The 17004-nt window shown below is 53.1% G+C and overlaps 1 protein-coding gene across 1 annotated transcript in view; it reads right to left on the bottom strand.

Annotated features, from left to right (window-relative positions):
• USP4 (ubiquitin specific peptidase 4) overlaps positions 1-17004 on the bottom strand; it is a 102581-nt gene that overhangs the window by 17775 nt on the left and 67802 nt on the right. The window contains exon 14 of the mRNA XM_088465377.1: positions 1963-2151. Coding sequence (XP_088321503.1) covers positions 1963-2151 — 189 coding nt within the window. The remainder of the gene's footprint in view (positions 1-1962; positions 2152-17004) is intronic.

Raw genomic sequence — 17004 nt, 5'->3', positions numbered from 1 at the left:
CGCTTGCACGTTGGATTCGTCTGACCATCAGTCAGACATATGTAGCCTCCTCAAGTGAGCCTCCGGCCTCTATTACAGCGCACTCCACTCGCTCAGTGGGTATGTGTGTGTGTGGTGTATGTGTGGGGTGTGTGAGTGGGGTGTATGTGTATGTGTGGTGTATGTGTATGTGTGGTGTAATGTGTATGTGTGGTGTAATGTGTATGTGTGGTGTATGTGTGGTGTGGTGTATGTGTGGTGTATGTGTGGTGTGGTGTATGTGTGGTGTATGTGGTGTATGTGTGGTGTATGTCTATGTGTGGTGTATGTCTATGTGTGGTGTATGTCTATGTGTGGTGTATGTCTATGTGCGGTGTATGTCTATGTGTATGTGTGGTGTATGTGTGGTGTATGTCTATGTGTGGTGTATGTGTGGTGTATGTGTGTGTGGGGTGTATGTGTGTGTGGGGTGTATGTGTGTGTGGGGTGTATGTGTGGTGTATGTCTATGTGTGGTGTATGTCTATGTGTGGTGTATGTCTATGTGTGGTGTATGTCTATGTGTGGTGTATGTCTATGTGTGGTGTATGTCTATGTGTGGTGTATGTCTATGTGTGGTGTATGTCTATGTGTGGTGTATGTCTATGTGTGGTGTATGTCTATGTGTGGTGTATGTCTATGTGTGGTGTATGTCTATGTGTGGTGTATGTGTGGGATGTGTATGTATATGTGTGTGATGTGTGTGTACAGAAAGACCCTGGACCTAGAGCTGTATCTGACATATACACCTGATGACAGAAGGGACGGATGATACTAAGGGCGAGGGTGACAATAGAGGGTGACAATAGAGGGTGACATATGTTTGTATCAGCTGAACGGTGTGAAATGAATTGATGGCGTACTGATACAACGTGTGACGGTAACATACAGCACCGTACATTAGTACAGCCGCGCCCAGTGTAGTTACATTATCTGTATGACTCAGCACAACTTAGGCCAATATCTCCCCCGGCCATGTGCTGCAGGACAAGCCGCCTATTTACCAGTACTACGAGGCAACGCTCACATTTACACAGTGCCCTGGAAAGGAATTCACCCTACTCCCCCCCCTCATTTCCTACAAATTACAGAACATTATTACAGAATGTGAATTATTACAGGTGAGTTACATTGGGCAGGACAGAGGCCCATAAAACAGAAATAATATAATTAAGCAAAATAAAAAATCATTTAGTAACTTTTACCTCTCTTGGTTGATACTTAGTTACCCCCCTTCGGGCAGCCGGAGTCTTTGGGAAACATCTCCATCAACGTCCAGCCCTGCGATGGCGCTATTGCTGCCTATTCCTTATTGTGAGAGCTCCAGCTGGGCCCGGTTACTTGGAACTAAGGTCAGAGCCACTCAATGACATCGGTATCCTGTACTCACCTGTCCCTACCCATGGTAACACCGGCCTCCCGTCCCTATACATGGTAACACCGGCCTCCCGTCCCTATACATGGTAACACCGGCCTCCCGTCCCTACCCATGGTAACACCGGCCTCCCGTCCCTATACATGGTAACACCGGCCTCCCGTCCCTATACATGGTAACACCGGCCTCCCGTCCCTATACATGGTAACACCGGCCTCCCGTCCCTATACATGGTAACACCGGCCTCCCGTCCCTATACATGGTAACACCGGCCTCCCGTCCCTATACATGGTAACACCAGCCTCCCGTCCCTATACATGGTAACACCAGCCTCCCGTCCCTATACATGGTAACACCAGCCTCCCGTCCCTATACACGGTAACACCAGCCTCCAGTCCCTATACACGGTAACACCGGCCTCCTCTCCCTATATATGGTAACACCGGCCTCCTGTCCCTATACACGGTAACACCGGCCTCCTGTCACTATACACAGTAACACCGGCCTCCTGTCACTATACATAACACACAGCAGTAAGAACGGTCAGTATGGAGAAAGCTATACACTTACTGTATCCTCTCCAGGACCAGGTTATACAGCATGTCCACGGTGAGGTTGTGCCTAGGTACAGAGATTAGCAGAGGCTGCCCGTACAGGATGGTACCTGTTGAAGTGCTCTGTCGGAAACGTCTTTCCCGGAAGCAGATGGGCAACGTAACCCACTCCGAATCGTCACCCCTTGAAGATTTCACTTCATAGCTGCACCAAAGAGACAAAGAGCAGAGGATGAGCCCTGGTGATAACGGGAGACGTCAGTCACGTACAGAGACACGTTATTCTTACCGTAATACCCATTCCTTCAGCGCATACAGGGGGACAGAGCGGTGACAGGAAGCAGAGCACCCCAATTATAAACCTTTGCTCTCATCACCCCTCACATAAACATGGGGTGCAAGAAACACTGTGCCCCCTACATACAGCGTAAAATGGAGACTCCTCAGCAAAAACAAGAGATATGGTAAGAACTTACCTTTGTTATCTCTGTTTCTACGAAGTCCATAGGGTCCACAGGGTTGACCTTGGGGTATAGGTTGGGAACCAAATCCGGGCACCATGCAGTTAAAGCTATTAGCTCCCAGGATGCACTGGGTCCACTCTCCCTATAACCCCACCCCCAAGCCAGAGGCACCTCAGTTTGTAAGTAGCCAAAGGCCGGAGGAGGAGAGAAAAAGAGAGAGAAAACTGGAACACTCAATAACCATACTCACCGAAATGGGAGACGGAAAACCGGTGACCAGCCACACAGCCCATATGAAGCCAGGTGCGTCAGGGCGGGCGCCCTGTGGACCCTATGGACTTCGTAGAAACAGAGATAACAAAGGTAAGTTCTTACCATATCTCTTGTTTTCTACTTCAGGGTCCATAGGGGATCCACAGGGTTGACCTTGGGGATGTCCCAAAGCAGTTCAACCAAGGGTGGGGACGCTCCTGTGCTGAGAGGAGAATCCGTCGCCAAAAAGGAAGCATCCTGAGAGGCAAAGGAAACCAATGCCTAGAACCTTAAAAAGGTGTGGACAGAAGACCACGTGGCCACCTAGTAAGGCAAAACAGCCGAGGCGCCACAGCGAGCCGCACACGAGGGTCACATGGCCCGAGAAAAAACAAGCATCAACAACAGGAAGGCCTACCCATGGGTAGGCCCCTGAGGAAGACCTACGAGGCCATCCAAGCCAACATTTGGTTATAGGCCGGCCATCCTTTCCTGTGAAAACCAGAAATCTCAGACCACCAATAAGGAGTCCGATTTCCGTAAGGAACCTGAACGGATCACATAAATCCAAAGAGGCCAGACCACAGTCAATGAGGCCACACCAGCCGAGAGGACTGGGGACAGAATGGCCGTACCATAAGTTCCAGAATATGGAACCTGAAAACCACTAAGAAGAAACACAGGGCGAGAGCAACTCCCACCCTGACATGATGCCCTCCAGAAGAGGGAGCCACATGAGAACGCTCCCAATTCAGACACTCTCCTGGTTGATATAAACACCCTGAGAGAAAGAGAGAGCCTAAGCAATAGACCATGTAATGGCTATCACAACCAGCGGTTCCATTGACTGTCCCCGGAGGTAACGAAGAACCACTACTTACTCCCAAGGAGTCCCTAGGGAGGACAAATGGAGGCATAATCAAGAAAACACTCCAAAGGATGAACTGGATACCAGAGTGAAGCAATTCCATATCTTAACCATACTGACAGTGTAGAGATCCGCACTGTCAGGAAGACCAGGCCAAGTGTGAAACCCAAGCCAGCCGGAAGGAATGCCAGAATATCTGGAAATCCTGGACACCGGAGGATTGTATCGACAGGTACAATACCATAAGATTTATGGCTGCCACAGTTTGTGGTAGGTCCCAGCAAAAGCTGATCCATGTGCTCTAATCATTCCAACGATGACAAAGCCAGGGAAGCCGTAAGACCACTGTAAGGACACAGTCAAAGACAAACGACCCAGGTCCAAGGCAAAACCAAGGACCCTGAGACAACAGGTCCGGGCAGTGAAGCATCAGGGATGGAGTATCGATGTAGAGACTCCGAAGATCCAAGTACCCCTGACATCTGGGGCAATCAGGAGCCACCAGCAGGAAAGCATCTCCGTCTCGATTGAAAACACTTCCAAAGACCTCGAGGAAGAAGGGAGACCGGAGAACACAGGTACACAAAGTGGAAGGACCACTTCACCGACAAAGAGTCGCTGAAGTTTGCTTCAGAATCCCCAGAGCTGAACTGTAACACCATAGTGTGATAAAGTCAGAAGGCCATGAGGGTCACCTCAGGGGGGCCCCCCCTGCTCACCAGGAGATGAAACCTCTCTTGGGGAAGAGACTAGTCCCCGGGATGCACGTCGTGACGGCTGAGGACTCCCGCTTCCCAATGGAGAGCTCCTGAAATGAACGCTGCCGAGATGGTCGGGAGGAGACCCTCGGACTATGTCCGAATATGTGACATACCTGTCATTGCCACCCAACGAACAGTGTTGCTAAAAAGGAAGCCACTGTCCTGACCCTGTCGGACTGAACCTTTTCAGGTTCACCGGGAAACAAGAGTTATGCCAGAGTAAGTTAATTGACAGGGTGGAATCGACAGACGTCCAACTGCACTGAAAAGGATTCGATCCAGACACTGTCCCTAGCAAAGAAAACCCTGGACGAGATGGCCATAGCCACCCGGACAGGGACCGACTTGCCTCCGGAGAGAGCATCATCGTTTGAACAGTTATCCGACAGAAAAAACTCGTTCCATCTGGAGATGAGCCAATTATGGAAAGGCCTGGAATGGAACTGAGCCCATTCCACCATGCATCCCAGAGTGTAAAGACATCTGTCGACTGCGCAGACAACCATGTATTCCTAATGGAAGAGAGGAGATTCCGTCTTACGCCAGAAGAATTCTCAGATTCTGAGAATCCAGCAGGGATCCTAGATGAAGAATACCCAGAGAGGGATGCAGGGAGGACTTTTTCCCCGTTGATTAAACGTCTGCACCCCGAAGAAGCCACAGTCATCCTGACCTGGCCGTAAAGTACCCCGGTGATCCCGCTAAGAGCAGGAGGCCGTCCAGGTACAGGAGCATTGGGATATACTGAACAGAAGAACTGTCAGAAAATCCAAAACGCTGGTAAACCCCTGTGGGGCTGAGGACAGTCCCAACAGGCAGAGCCCGAAAAATTGTAAGTGTTGCTGTGATACAGCAAACCTCAGCCCATGCTGAGGAAAGGTCTCTGTAAGTACCCGTAGGCACGCGTCCTGTATAACAAGAGATATGGTAAGAACTTACCTTTGTTATCTCTGTTTCTACGAAGTCCATAGGGTCCACAGGGTTGACCTTGGGGGTATAGCTGGATCTGGATCCACGGGCACCACGCAGTTAAAGCTTTGCTGCTCCCAGGATGCACTTGGGTCCGTCCTCCTCTATACCCCGCCCCGGCCACAGGCACCTCAGTTGGTAAGCAGCTAAGGCCGGAGGAGGAGACTAAACAGAGAGAAGGAAGACTGGAACACACAAGAAACCATACTCACAGAAATGGGAGACGGAAAACCGGTGACCAGCCACACAGCCCATTTGAAGCCAGGTGCGTCAGGGCGGGCGCCCTGTGGACCCTATGGACTTCGTAGAAACAGAGATAACAAAGGTAAGTTCTTACCATATCTCTTGTTTTCTACTTCAGGGTCCATAGGGGGTCCACAGGGTTGACCTTGGGGATGTCCCAAAGCAGTTCAACTAAGGGCGGGGACACTCCTGTGCTGAAAGGAGTACCCGGCGCCCAAAGGATGCATCCTGAGAGGCGAAGGTGTCAAACGCATAAAACCTCAAAAACGTCTGAATTGAAGACCAAGTAGCCGCCTTACACAGCTGAACAGCGGAGGCGCCACGTCTAGCAGCCCAAGAGGGACCCACAGAACGAGTGGAATGAGCCTTAACAGAGGCTGGCACAGGTAAACCCTCCTGCGCATAAGCCTCACAAATAACTGAACGAAGCCAACGGGCTATCGTTTGCTTGTTGGCAGGCCAACCCCTCTTGTGAAAACCAAAGAGGACAAACAAAGAATCCGACTTCCTAACCGAAGCAGTCCGGTCCACATAGATTCTAAGTGCCCGGACCACATCCAAGGAAGCCTCACCAGCCGAAAGATCAGGTGACTGAAAAGCTGGCACAACAAGTTCCTGATTAATGTGGAACTTTGAAACCACTTTGGGCAAAAACTCAGGACGCGTGCGGAGCACTGCCCTGTCCTGGTGAAAAATCAGAAAAGGAGGGCGACAGGAAAGCGCCCCCAATTCTGAAACCCTCCTGGCCGAAGCAATTGCCAGGAGAAAAATGGTCTTAAACGTCAGCCACTTGAGCTCCACCGACTCAAGCGGCTCAAAAGGAGGACCCTGCAAGACCCTCAGTACCACCGTCAAGTCCCATGGAGCCACCGGAGGCACGAAGGGAGGCTGGATCCTGAGAACACCTTGGAAAAAGGTGTAAACATCTGGCAGTGTAGCAATCCGTCGCTGAAACCACACGGACAAAGCAGACACATGAACCTTCAGAGAGGCCAGGCGTAAGCCGAGGTCCAAACCCGATTGAAGAAATTCCAAGATTCTGGAAACCCGGAACACCTGCGGATCATAGTTTCTGGATTCACACCACTGAAAATAAGTGCGCCACACCCTGTGGTAAATCCGCGCGGAGGCAGGCTTGCGTGCCCTAAGCATGGTACCAATCACTGAACTGGAGAAACCCCTAGACCTCAAGACGGCTGTCTCAAGAGCCACGCCGTCAAAGACAGCCGACCCAGATCCGGGTAAAGGCAGGGCCCCTGAGACAACAGGTCCCGACGCTGAGGAAGAAGGTACGGAGCGTCGATGGAGAGGCACCTCAGATCGGAGTACCAAGGACGTCTGGGCCACGCCGGAGCCACCAGCACGAGCGTGCCGCCGTCCTGCTTGAATTTCCGCAGAACCCGAGGAAGTAAGGATATCGGAGGAAACAGATACGCCAGGTGAAACGTCCATTTCACCGACAGAGCGTCTACCAGACAGGCGCCTGCGTCTCTTGTCCTTGACCCGTAAACGGGCAACTTGTGATTGTGACGGGAGGCCATCAAGTCCAGTTCCGGCAGCCCCCACCTGTCCACGAGTAGCTGAAACACCTCTGGGTGAAGCGACCATTCCCCGGGATGCACATCGTGACGGCTGAGGAAGTCCGCCTCCCAATTGAGGACTCCGGGAATGAAGACTGCCGAGATCGCTGGAACGTGACACTCCGCCCAAGCAAGAATGCGAGACACCTCCGACATTGCTGCCCGACTGCGAGTTCCCCCTTGGTGGTTGATGTACGCCACCGTGGTGGCGTTGTCGGACTGCACCTGAACCGCCCTTCCGTGAAGAGCGGGGCCGGACGACTGCAGGGCCCTGTACACAGCCCGCAGTTCCAGGATGTTGATGGGGAGAAGTGCTTCTTCCACGGACCAACGACCCTGAAGCGATAATGAGCCGGTCACTGCCCCCCAACCCCGAAGACTGGCATCCGTCGTGAGCAGGACCCAGTCCGGGATCCAAAAGGGGCGCCCCTCGACCAGATGCACCGTCTGAAGCCACCAAGCCAAAGACTGCCGAACCTCCGCGGACAACACCAGCATCTGAGAGCGGATCCGGTGAGGTAACCCGTTCCACTCCGATAGAATCAGCCCCTGCAGGGGCCGGGAATGGAACTGGGCAAATTCCACCATGTCGAATGTCGACACCATGGAGCCCAGAACTCTCATAGCTGAATGGACCGACAGGCGGCAACTGCTCAGGCAACTGTGTATCCGCAGCTGCAGGGAGGAGACCTTCTCTGGAGTCAGGAAAATCCGCTGCTGACGAGAATCCAGCAGGGCTCCCAAATGAACCATCCGCTGTGATGGAATCAGGGAGGACTTCTTCCAGTTTATCAACCACCCGTGTGCCTGAAGACAAGCAATGGTCAGGTGGAGATGTCGAAGAAGCACCTCCGGGGAGCTCGCCAGCAGCAGAAGATCGTCCAGGTACGGCAACAGACGTAGACCCTGACCCCGAAGGTGGGCAGCCATAACCGCCATCACCTTGGTGAACACCCTCGGAGCCGTGGAAAGGCCAAAAGGCAACGCCCGAAATTGGTAGTGATGGTTCAGGATAGCAAACCTCAGATACCGCTGATGTGCCGGTGCTATGGGCACATGGAGATAGGCGTCCTGGATATCGAGGGAGACCATATAATCCCCGGGTTCCATCGCCAGAATGATGGAACGTAACGTTTCCATCCTGAACCTGGGAACTCTGAGGTATCTGTTCAGAGACTTCAAATTCAGGATAGGGCGATGAGAACCATTGGGTTTCTGTACCAGAAACAGAGTAGAATAGTACCCCGTCCCGCGCTGAGACTGCGGAACGGGAACAATGACCCCTGCTTGTAGCAAGGATTCTATAGCTACCTGAATCTGACCAGCTTTGGTCTTGTCCAGAGAAGGACTCGTACAAAAAAACTGGTGGGGCGGCCTGAACCGAAAAGACAGGGCGTACCCCTGAGAGACTACTTCTCGAACCCAGGCATCCGTGGTGGTATTGTGCCAACACTGGGCGAATTGGAGAAGTCGGCCTCCCACTCTGGGGTCCCCCAGAGAGAGGCCCGTCCCATCAGGCAGCAGGCTTATCCTCCTGCTTGGAAGAAGGGCGCCGAGCACTCCATGCCTGCTTCTTGGGCTTGGGTGCGGCCTTGGTCGCCGAATTGTCTCGGGAAGGACTGGCCCTTGGCCTTACCCTGAACCCGAAAGGACCGAAAGGCAGAGCTCCTCACTTTAGCCGGCGCAGAGGCCGAAGGGAGAAAAGCCGACTTGGACTTAGCCAAAGTATCCACTATTCTGTCCAAATCCGGACCAAATAGTAAATCACCATTAAAAGGCAAGGCCTCCAGACCCTTTTTTGAATCTGCATCAGCCCTCCAGGACCTCAGCCACAGGGAGCGCCGAGCAGATACCGCTGCAGCCGACACCCTAGAAGTGAGCAGGCTGGCATCCAAAGACGCTTCCCCAATATAGGAAGCTGCATCCCGCATCTGTCCCACTAACGCTCTCTGGATATCCGGAGCCTCATCAGGAAAGGTATCCTCCAAGGCATTGGCCCATGCCTCAATGGCTTTAGCCACCCAGGAGATAGCCATGGACGGGCGAGCCACCGCCCCGGAAAGAGAATAAATGGACTTTAAACAAGTCTCCACCTTCCTGTCCGTGGGATCCTTCAAAGAGGAGATAGACGGCAATGGCAACGTCGCGCTTTTGATCAAGCGGGTAACGTGGGAATCCACCGCCGGCGGAGTTTCCCATTTCCTGCAATGAGCTTCAGGAAAAGGATAGTTCGCCGCCAACCTCTTCTGTGGATGGAACCTCTTACTAGGTAATTGCCAGGCCGCCGCCATATGATCCGATAATTGATCAGACAGGGGGAACACAGTTGAGGTCACCTTGGCCTTTTTAAAATTAGGAAACTTCGACCTAGGAGCCGGCGCATCATCCTCAACATGTAGGATAGCCCGCACCGCCCTAACTAAGGCTGGAACATTAATGGAGGACTTAGCTTCCACCTCCTGCCCCATGACATCAGAGTCAGAGTCCTCATGGATTTCTCCATCATCTGAAGACACTTCCGAGTCCGACAACTGCGCAGCTAGTGAACTCACAACCGGACGTTTAGACACCCTTGGTGGCACATCACCTTGCAACATAGACTGAAACGCCGAGGATGAAGCCGCCAGACTCTGTACGGAGCTGGATAGAACATCCACCCAAGGCGGAGGAGCCGTCGGAGCAACACTCTGCAAAGGCACTACAGACTGACACGTCCCTGGGGAAGCCTGCACATACACAGGCAGTCCCGAGTAAGGACCCACAGTCTGGGCCCCGGGGGAAGACCGCAACATTTGTGGAACCCTCGGGGAATGGGGGATGGTGGGCTGCGGTAACGCCCTAGAAGGGACCGCTGATGGGACCGATAACCGGTCCGCAATAGACGCCAGCACCTGTGAAAACATCGCCCAAGGAGGGTCCTGTGATACAGGGGGGTTGGAGGGGCCCGGTACCAGCTGGCACCGCCCGCACAGACCATCCTGAGATAAGTCCTCCCCATCAACTCCAGCAGCACAGCGTCTGCAGGAAAATAGCACAGGAGCCACAGAGCGCTCAGTCTCCTCATCCGACATGATACCGTAAATACACAAGAAATAGGTATCACCAGAGGAATTACGGTTTTAACACCCGCGCACTCACCAGTATGCGAAACAACAGCCCAGATATGGTACTGTGTAGCACACAACAGTATGTGACTGACCCCACAAATACGTGTTTTATATATGTGAGGGTCTCAGAAAAACGCCCTTCCCCCACACACCTGCCGGGCCGTAGGAGAAGGAAAGGGATAGTTATAAGCTGACAGTAAGGAGAATAAGTCACAGACAGGCAGCACTAGCAATAGTCACATACAATGCAGAAAAGTTAGTACTCACTGCACCTTCCGCTACAATCAACCACCCAGATTCAGTGTCTGGGAGGGCTATAGCGCTGTGTACACTGTCCTTTAGCAGGGGAGAGGTACACAGGGGGACCGGTCCACTTGATACCGCCTGGGAGTCTGCGATGTGCCAGTAAAGATGGCCGCCGGAGACCTCAGAGGAGGAGTGGCCGAGACATAAGAGCAGCTCAGCGACGCCAGACTCCTAGTTGAAAGGCGCGCTGAGCTGAGGGGAGGAGCCGCTAGACAGGGAAGGCTGCCTCCCCTGGCTAGCAATTAACCCCCGGGTTGCCGGTCCCGCTACCAGCCTGATACCCTGGTGGTCTAGCGGACACGCGGGGTATTCCTCAATTGAGGGGGAGCCCGCCGCCGCCGCTAGCGCCTCCGGTCTGTCCCCAGAGACCGGAGGCTCCTGACTGCATTGAAGTATCCGCGGGCCGCCGCACGCGGCGACCCGCGGCTTACCTGATCCCCGTCGCGTCCGGGAGCAGTCAAGGGAGTCCCCAGAGCCCGGCTAGTACAGGCTCTGGGGTCCCGCCGCGATCCCCAGAGCTGTACTGGCGTCGCGGCGCCAGCGGGGAGAAGGAGCGGCAGCGTGGACGTCCTAAAGGACAGTCTGATGCTGCCGCTCTAAAAGTGTAAAAAAAGAAGAAAAAAATAAAAAATTTTTCTTTTAAAATAAAGCTTAGGGGCTGCTCCTGCAGCCCCACTGCGACAGGGTGACCCGACTCCGGCCGGGCACCAACTAAAACTGAGGTGCCTGTGGCCGGGGCGGGGTATAGAGGAGGACGGACCCAAGTGCATCCTGGGAGCAGCAAAGCTTTAACTGCGTGGTGCCCGTGGATCCAGATCCAGCTATACCCCCAAGGTCAACCCTGTGGACCCCCTATGGACCCTGAAGTAGAAATCCAGTGATACCCTAAAGTCCCCAGGTTCCAAACATCGTATGATGGAGCATAGGGATTTCCTCCTGAGCCCAGGTAGCTTTAGGAACTGGTTCAGGGAATTGAGACAGAGAACAGGCCAAAGAGGACCATTCAGCCACCGCACCAGAAAGAAAACAGAACAACCAGTCCCTCACTGAGATAGTGGGGATGGCCTAATTAGCTCCGCTTACCGCAACAACTGCATAGCTTTCTGGATCTGTAAGGCCCTTGTAAAGAGGGCGTACCCTCCTACCCACGTAGCCGCGGCAACTTGACACTAATACCGGGCGAACTGAGAAAATCGGTATCTCCCAGTTGTAGGCCTGTCCCGTCAGACTGAAGAGATATCCGTAGGTTCAGAAGCAGGATCGGCTGGCAGTCCAGGCCTGCTCGGTACTGGATATGTCGGCCCTTGTAGATGCCGACAGTCTACGAAGAAACAGACCTTTAGGCTGACCCAGAGGACAAAAAAGACTTAACAGACCTAGTCTGAGGCCTTGTAGTGGGCATAGCTGAAAGCGGTAAACTTGTCGTTAGTAATACTGCCAATGTTACTACAATCTTGTCAAGGTCAGGACCAAACAATATCAACCCTAAAGATGGTATCTGCACCTCTGCATTCCCAGAGCGCAGCCATAGGGTATTACGGAGGATACAGTCGCAGCCGGAACTCTGAAAGTTAGGAGACTGGTATCCAATATAGGCATTTCCACCTATGACAACAGCATATATTACGTGAGCGACCAAATACATTTGAACCCCCGACGTGTTGGAGGGGAAAAAACGTTACAAATGCATCAACCCAATATGCAATAGTATTAACCAACCATGCTATAGCCATGGTAGGATGGGTAACAACTCCTGAAAGCAAGTATACTGATTTCAGGCAGAGTTACCACCTACGGATCCGAAGAATCCGACCACGCAGGAATGGGAGGCGTAGTAACGTCTGTAATCAGACGAGTAACACGCCCATCCCCCCCAGGAGGGGCTCGTGATGACCCTCAGGGAATTTGGGACAGGAGGCCAAACACTGTCGTAACACCTCCTATCTGGCAACAGCCAGAGTCCTGCTATGCGATCCACCCGCTAGTCAGCAACAGGTAACCCGAAGGCATGTAATACTGAGGGTGTATGATACAGGTGCAGGTCAACATTCACTCTAACCAGAATGGACCTGCTACCAGCCCTAAAGCAGGGATAATAATACCTGAAATAGGCTTCCCCCCGTGTAAGAGGGAAAGAGCCCCGAACAGTACCCAGTTCACGGCAGAGCCAACTGGGAAGTAACCACAGGGCGTCAACCACGCCAATTAGCGTTTCGTAGAAAACGACATCCACCCAGGGTGGCTGTTGTGGTAATCCCTGCAAGGGGAATGACAGACTATTGTGGCACCAGGGGGAATTCATATACTGCGAAAAACCCCTGCAGGGAGCGGTAGTCTGTGTCACAGGGGAAGAGTGCAAGAAGCTGTGAGATACCCTGAGATGAAAAGGGCAGTATGGTGAAGTAACCCCAAGTGAGGTACAACAATGGGGCCCGCCCGGCGATCCGCAATTGAGAGGATCCCGAGAAAACAAACCGCCCAAGGGAGTCGTGAAAGAGGCCGGCACCAGATGACGCCACATACAGAACCCTTTATGAGTCAAATCCTCCGCACTAACACCTGCAGCACATGACTTGCAGGATAGTAAAAATGGGTGCAGTATAACGCTCTATCTCCTGGTCAGACATATCTGACCAATCTTGGCGGAAATATTAAGCAGCACTATACTGGTCCTGACTGATGCCAAAAATTAGCTGCAGGGACCCATTTTCAGCGTATGCAACACACAGTTCCATCTAAAATATGGCAACGTGCAGCACGCAACAGTATGTGACAAACCACACAAATATTAACAAGTATATAAATGTGAGGTCTCAGAACCACCCTAAGTACAGCTGTATTAGGGCACATAAAGAAAAGGGATAGATATACACTGACAGGTGAGAGAATAAAGTACAGTCAGCACTAGCATAAGTCACATACAATGCAGATATATACATATATACATAAACATGTCATATAATATACTGCACTATTACACTGCATTCAACTGCCCAGATTCAGTGTCTGGGAAGGCTACAGCGCTGTGTACACTGACCTGATGGTGAGGTACGCAGGGGGACTGGACTCACTGCCATCCTGAGAGATTTCTTCTGCACCACAGAGATAAAATGGCCGCTGGAGACCTCAGAGGAAGCGTGGCCCGCGGAGGAAGCAGCTCAGCGACGCCAGACTATGGATACTGAAAGGCGCGCTGAGCTGAGGGGAGGAGCCGCTGTAACAGGGAAGGCTGCCTCCCCTGGCCGGCTATTAACCCCCGGGACGCCGGCTCCCTGCACCGATCGTTAAGTCCCTGGTGGTCTAGTGGACACACGGGGTATGGGGGGCCCGCCGCCACTGCCGGCGCCTCCGGTCTGTCCCCTGAGACCGGAGGCACAGGACTGCATTTGAAATGCGCGGATCACCGCAAGCGGTGATCCGCGACCTTACCTGCTCCCCGTGAATCCGGCAGCAGTCCTGGGCGCCCGCAGAGTCCGGCTAGTACAGACTCTGGGGTCCCGCTGAGATCCCCAGATCTGTACTGGCGTCTCAGCGCCAGCGGGGTGACGGAGCGGCAGCTTAGACGTCCTATGGACAGTCCGACGCTGCCGCTCTGAAGAGTCCAAAGTCCATGAAAAAACTTTGTCCCTAAAAAAATAAAATAAGCTTAGGGGCTGCTAATCAGCTCCCCCTGCGCTAACGGTGACCCGACTCCGGCCGGGCACCAACTTAAACTGAGGTGCCTCTGGCTTGGGGGTGGGGTTATAGGGAGAGTGGACCCAGTGCATCCTGGGAGCTAAAAGCTTTAACTGCGTGGTGCCCGGATTTGGTTCCCAACCTATACCCCAAGGTCAACCCTGTGGACCCCCTATGGACCCTGAAGTAGAAATCATAGGTACAGAGACGACATGAAGGAGATGAGAAGAAGGAAAGCGATACACTCAGGAGCGTCACGCTGCAGTCACCACCGCCGAGGCCCAGACCTGACACTACTGCAGTGCTCTGATAGGAGAGTAAGGCGAGCGCCACCAAGTCATAGGAACATGGGGAGGAGGAAAGCGATACACTCAGGAGCGTCACCAAGTCATAGGAACGTGGGGAGGAGAAAAGCGATACACTCAGGAGCGTCACCAAGTCATAGCAACGTGGGGAGGAGGAAAGCGATACACTCAGGAGCGTCACCAAGTCATAGGAACATGGGGAGGAGGAAAGCGATACACTCAGGAGCGTCACCACCGCCGAGGCCCAGACCTGACACTACTGCAGAGCTCTGATAGGAGAGTAAGGCGAGCGTCACCAAGTCATAGGAACATGGGGAGGGGGAAAGCGATACACTCAGGAGCGTCACGCTGCAGTCACCACCGCCGAGGCCCAGACCTCACACTACTACAATGCTCTGATAGGAGAGTCAGGCGAGCGCCACCAAGTCATAGGAACGTGGGGAGGAGGAAAGCGAAACACTCAGGAGCGTCACCAAGACAAAGGAACGTGGGGATGAGGAAAGCGATACACTCAGAAGCGTCACCACCGCCGAGGCCCAGACCTGACACTACTGCAGTGCTCTGATAGGAGAGTAAGGCGAGTGCCACCAAGACATAGCAACGTGGGGAGGGGGAAAGCGATACACTCAGGAGCGTCAGCACCGCCGAGGCCCAGACCTGACACTACTGCAGTGCTCTGATAGGAGAGTAAGGCGAGCGCCACCAAGTCATAGGAACGTGGGGAGGAGGAAAGCGAAACTCTCAGGAGCGTCACGCTGCAGTCATCACCGCCGAGGCCCAGACCTGACACTACTGCAGTGCTCTGATAGGAGAGTAAGGCAAGCGCCACCAAGTCATAGAAACGTGGGGAGGAGGAAAGCGATACACTCAGGAGCACCACCACCGCCGAGGCCCAGACCTGACACTACTGCAGTGCTCTGATAGGAGAGTAAGGCGAGAGTCACCAAGTCATAGGAACGTGGGGAGGAGGAAAGCGAAACTCTCAGGAGCGTCACGCTGCAGTCATCACCGCCGAGGCCCAGACCTGACACTACTGCAGTGCTCTGATAGGAGAGTAAGGCGAGCGCCACCAAGTCATAGAAACGTGGGGAGGAGGAAAGCGATACACTCAGGAGCACCACCACCGCCGAGGCCCAGACCTGACACTACTGCAGTGCTCTGATAGGAGAGTAAGGCGAGTGCCACCAAGTCATAGGAACGTGGGGAGGGGGAAAGCGAAACACTCAGGAGCGTCAGCACCGCCGAGGCCCAGACCTGACACTACTGCAGTGCTCTGATAGGAGAGTAAGGCGAGAGTCACCAAGTCATAGGAACGTGGGGAGGAGGAAAGCGATACACTCAGGAGCGCCACCAAGTCATAGGAACGTGGGGAGGAGGAAAGCGATACACTCAGGAGCGTCACGCTGCAGTCACCACCGCCGAGGCCCAGACCTGACACTACTGCAGTGCTCTGATAGGAGAGTAAGGCGAGCGCCACCAAGTCATAGGAACGTGGGGAGGAGGAAAGCGATACACTCAGGAGCGTCACGCTGCAGTCACCACCGCCGAGGCCCAGACCTGACACTACTGCAGTGCTCTGATAGGAGAGTAAGGCGAGCGCCACCAAGTCATAGGAACGTGGGGAGGAGGAAAGCGAAACACTCAGGAGCGTCACCAAGTCATAGGAACGTGGGGAGGAGGAAAGCGAAACACTCAGGAGCGTCACCAAGTCATAGAAACGTGGGGAGGAGGAAAGCGATACACTCAGGAGCATCACCAAGTAATAGGAACGTGGGGAGGAGGAAAGCGAAACACTCAGGAGCGTCACGCTGCAGTCACCACCGCCGAGGCCCAGACCTCACACTACTGCAGTGCTCTGATAGGAGAGAAACAAGTCCCTCAGCGCTATTCCAGCACATACAGTAATGACATAGTGCAATGTGCTCAGCAACAAGACAGTCCCTCAGCACTATTCCAGCACATACAGTAATAACATGGTGCAATGTGCTCAGCAACAAGACAGTCCCTCAGCACTATTCCAGCACATACAGTAATTACGTGGTACAATGTGCTCAGCAACAAGACAGTCCCTCAGCACTATTCCAGCTCATACAGTAATAACGTGGTACAATGTGCTCACCAACAAGACAGTCCCTCAGCACTATTCCAGCTCATATAGTAATAACGTGGTACAATGTGCTCACCAACAAGACAGTCCCTCAGCACTATTCCACCACATACAGTAATAACATGGCGCAATGTGCTCACCAACAAGACAGTCCCTCAGCACTATTCCAGCACATACAGTAATAACATGGTACAATGTGCTCACCAACAAGACAGTCCCTCAGCACTATTCCAGCACATACAGTAATAACATGGTGCAATGTGCTCACCAACAAGACAGTCCCTCAGCTCTATTCCAGCACATACAGTAATAACATGGTACAATGTGCTCAGTAACAAGACAGTCCCTCAGCACAATTCCAGCACATACAGAAATAACATGGTGCAATGTGCTCACCAACAAGACAGTCCCTCAGCACTAT

Source organism: Taudactylus pleione, unplaced genomic scaffold (assembly GCF_031769625.1).
Source record: "Taudactylus pleione unplaced genomic scaffold, aTauple2 ptg001984l, whole genome shotgun sequence".
Classification (NCBI taxonomy): domain Eukaryota; kingdom Metazoa; phylum Chordata; class Amphibia; order Anura; family Myobatrachidae; genus Taudactylus; species Taudactylus pleione.
This window is presented reverse-complemented; position numbering and strand designations above follow the sequence as displayed.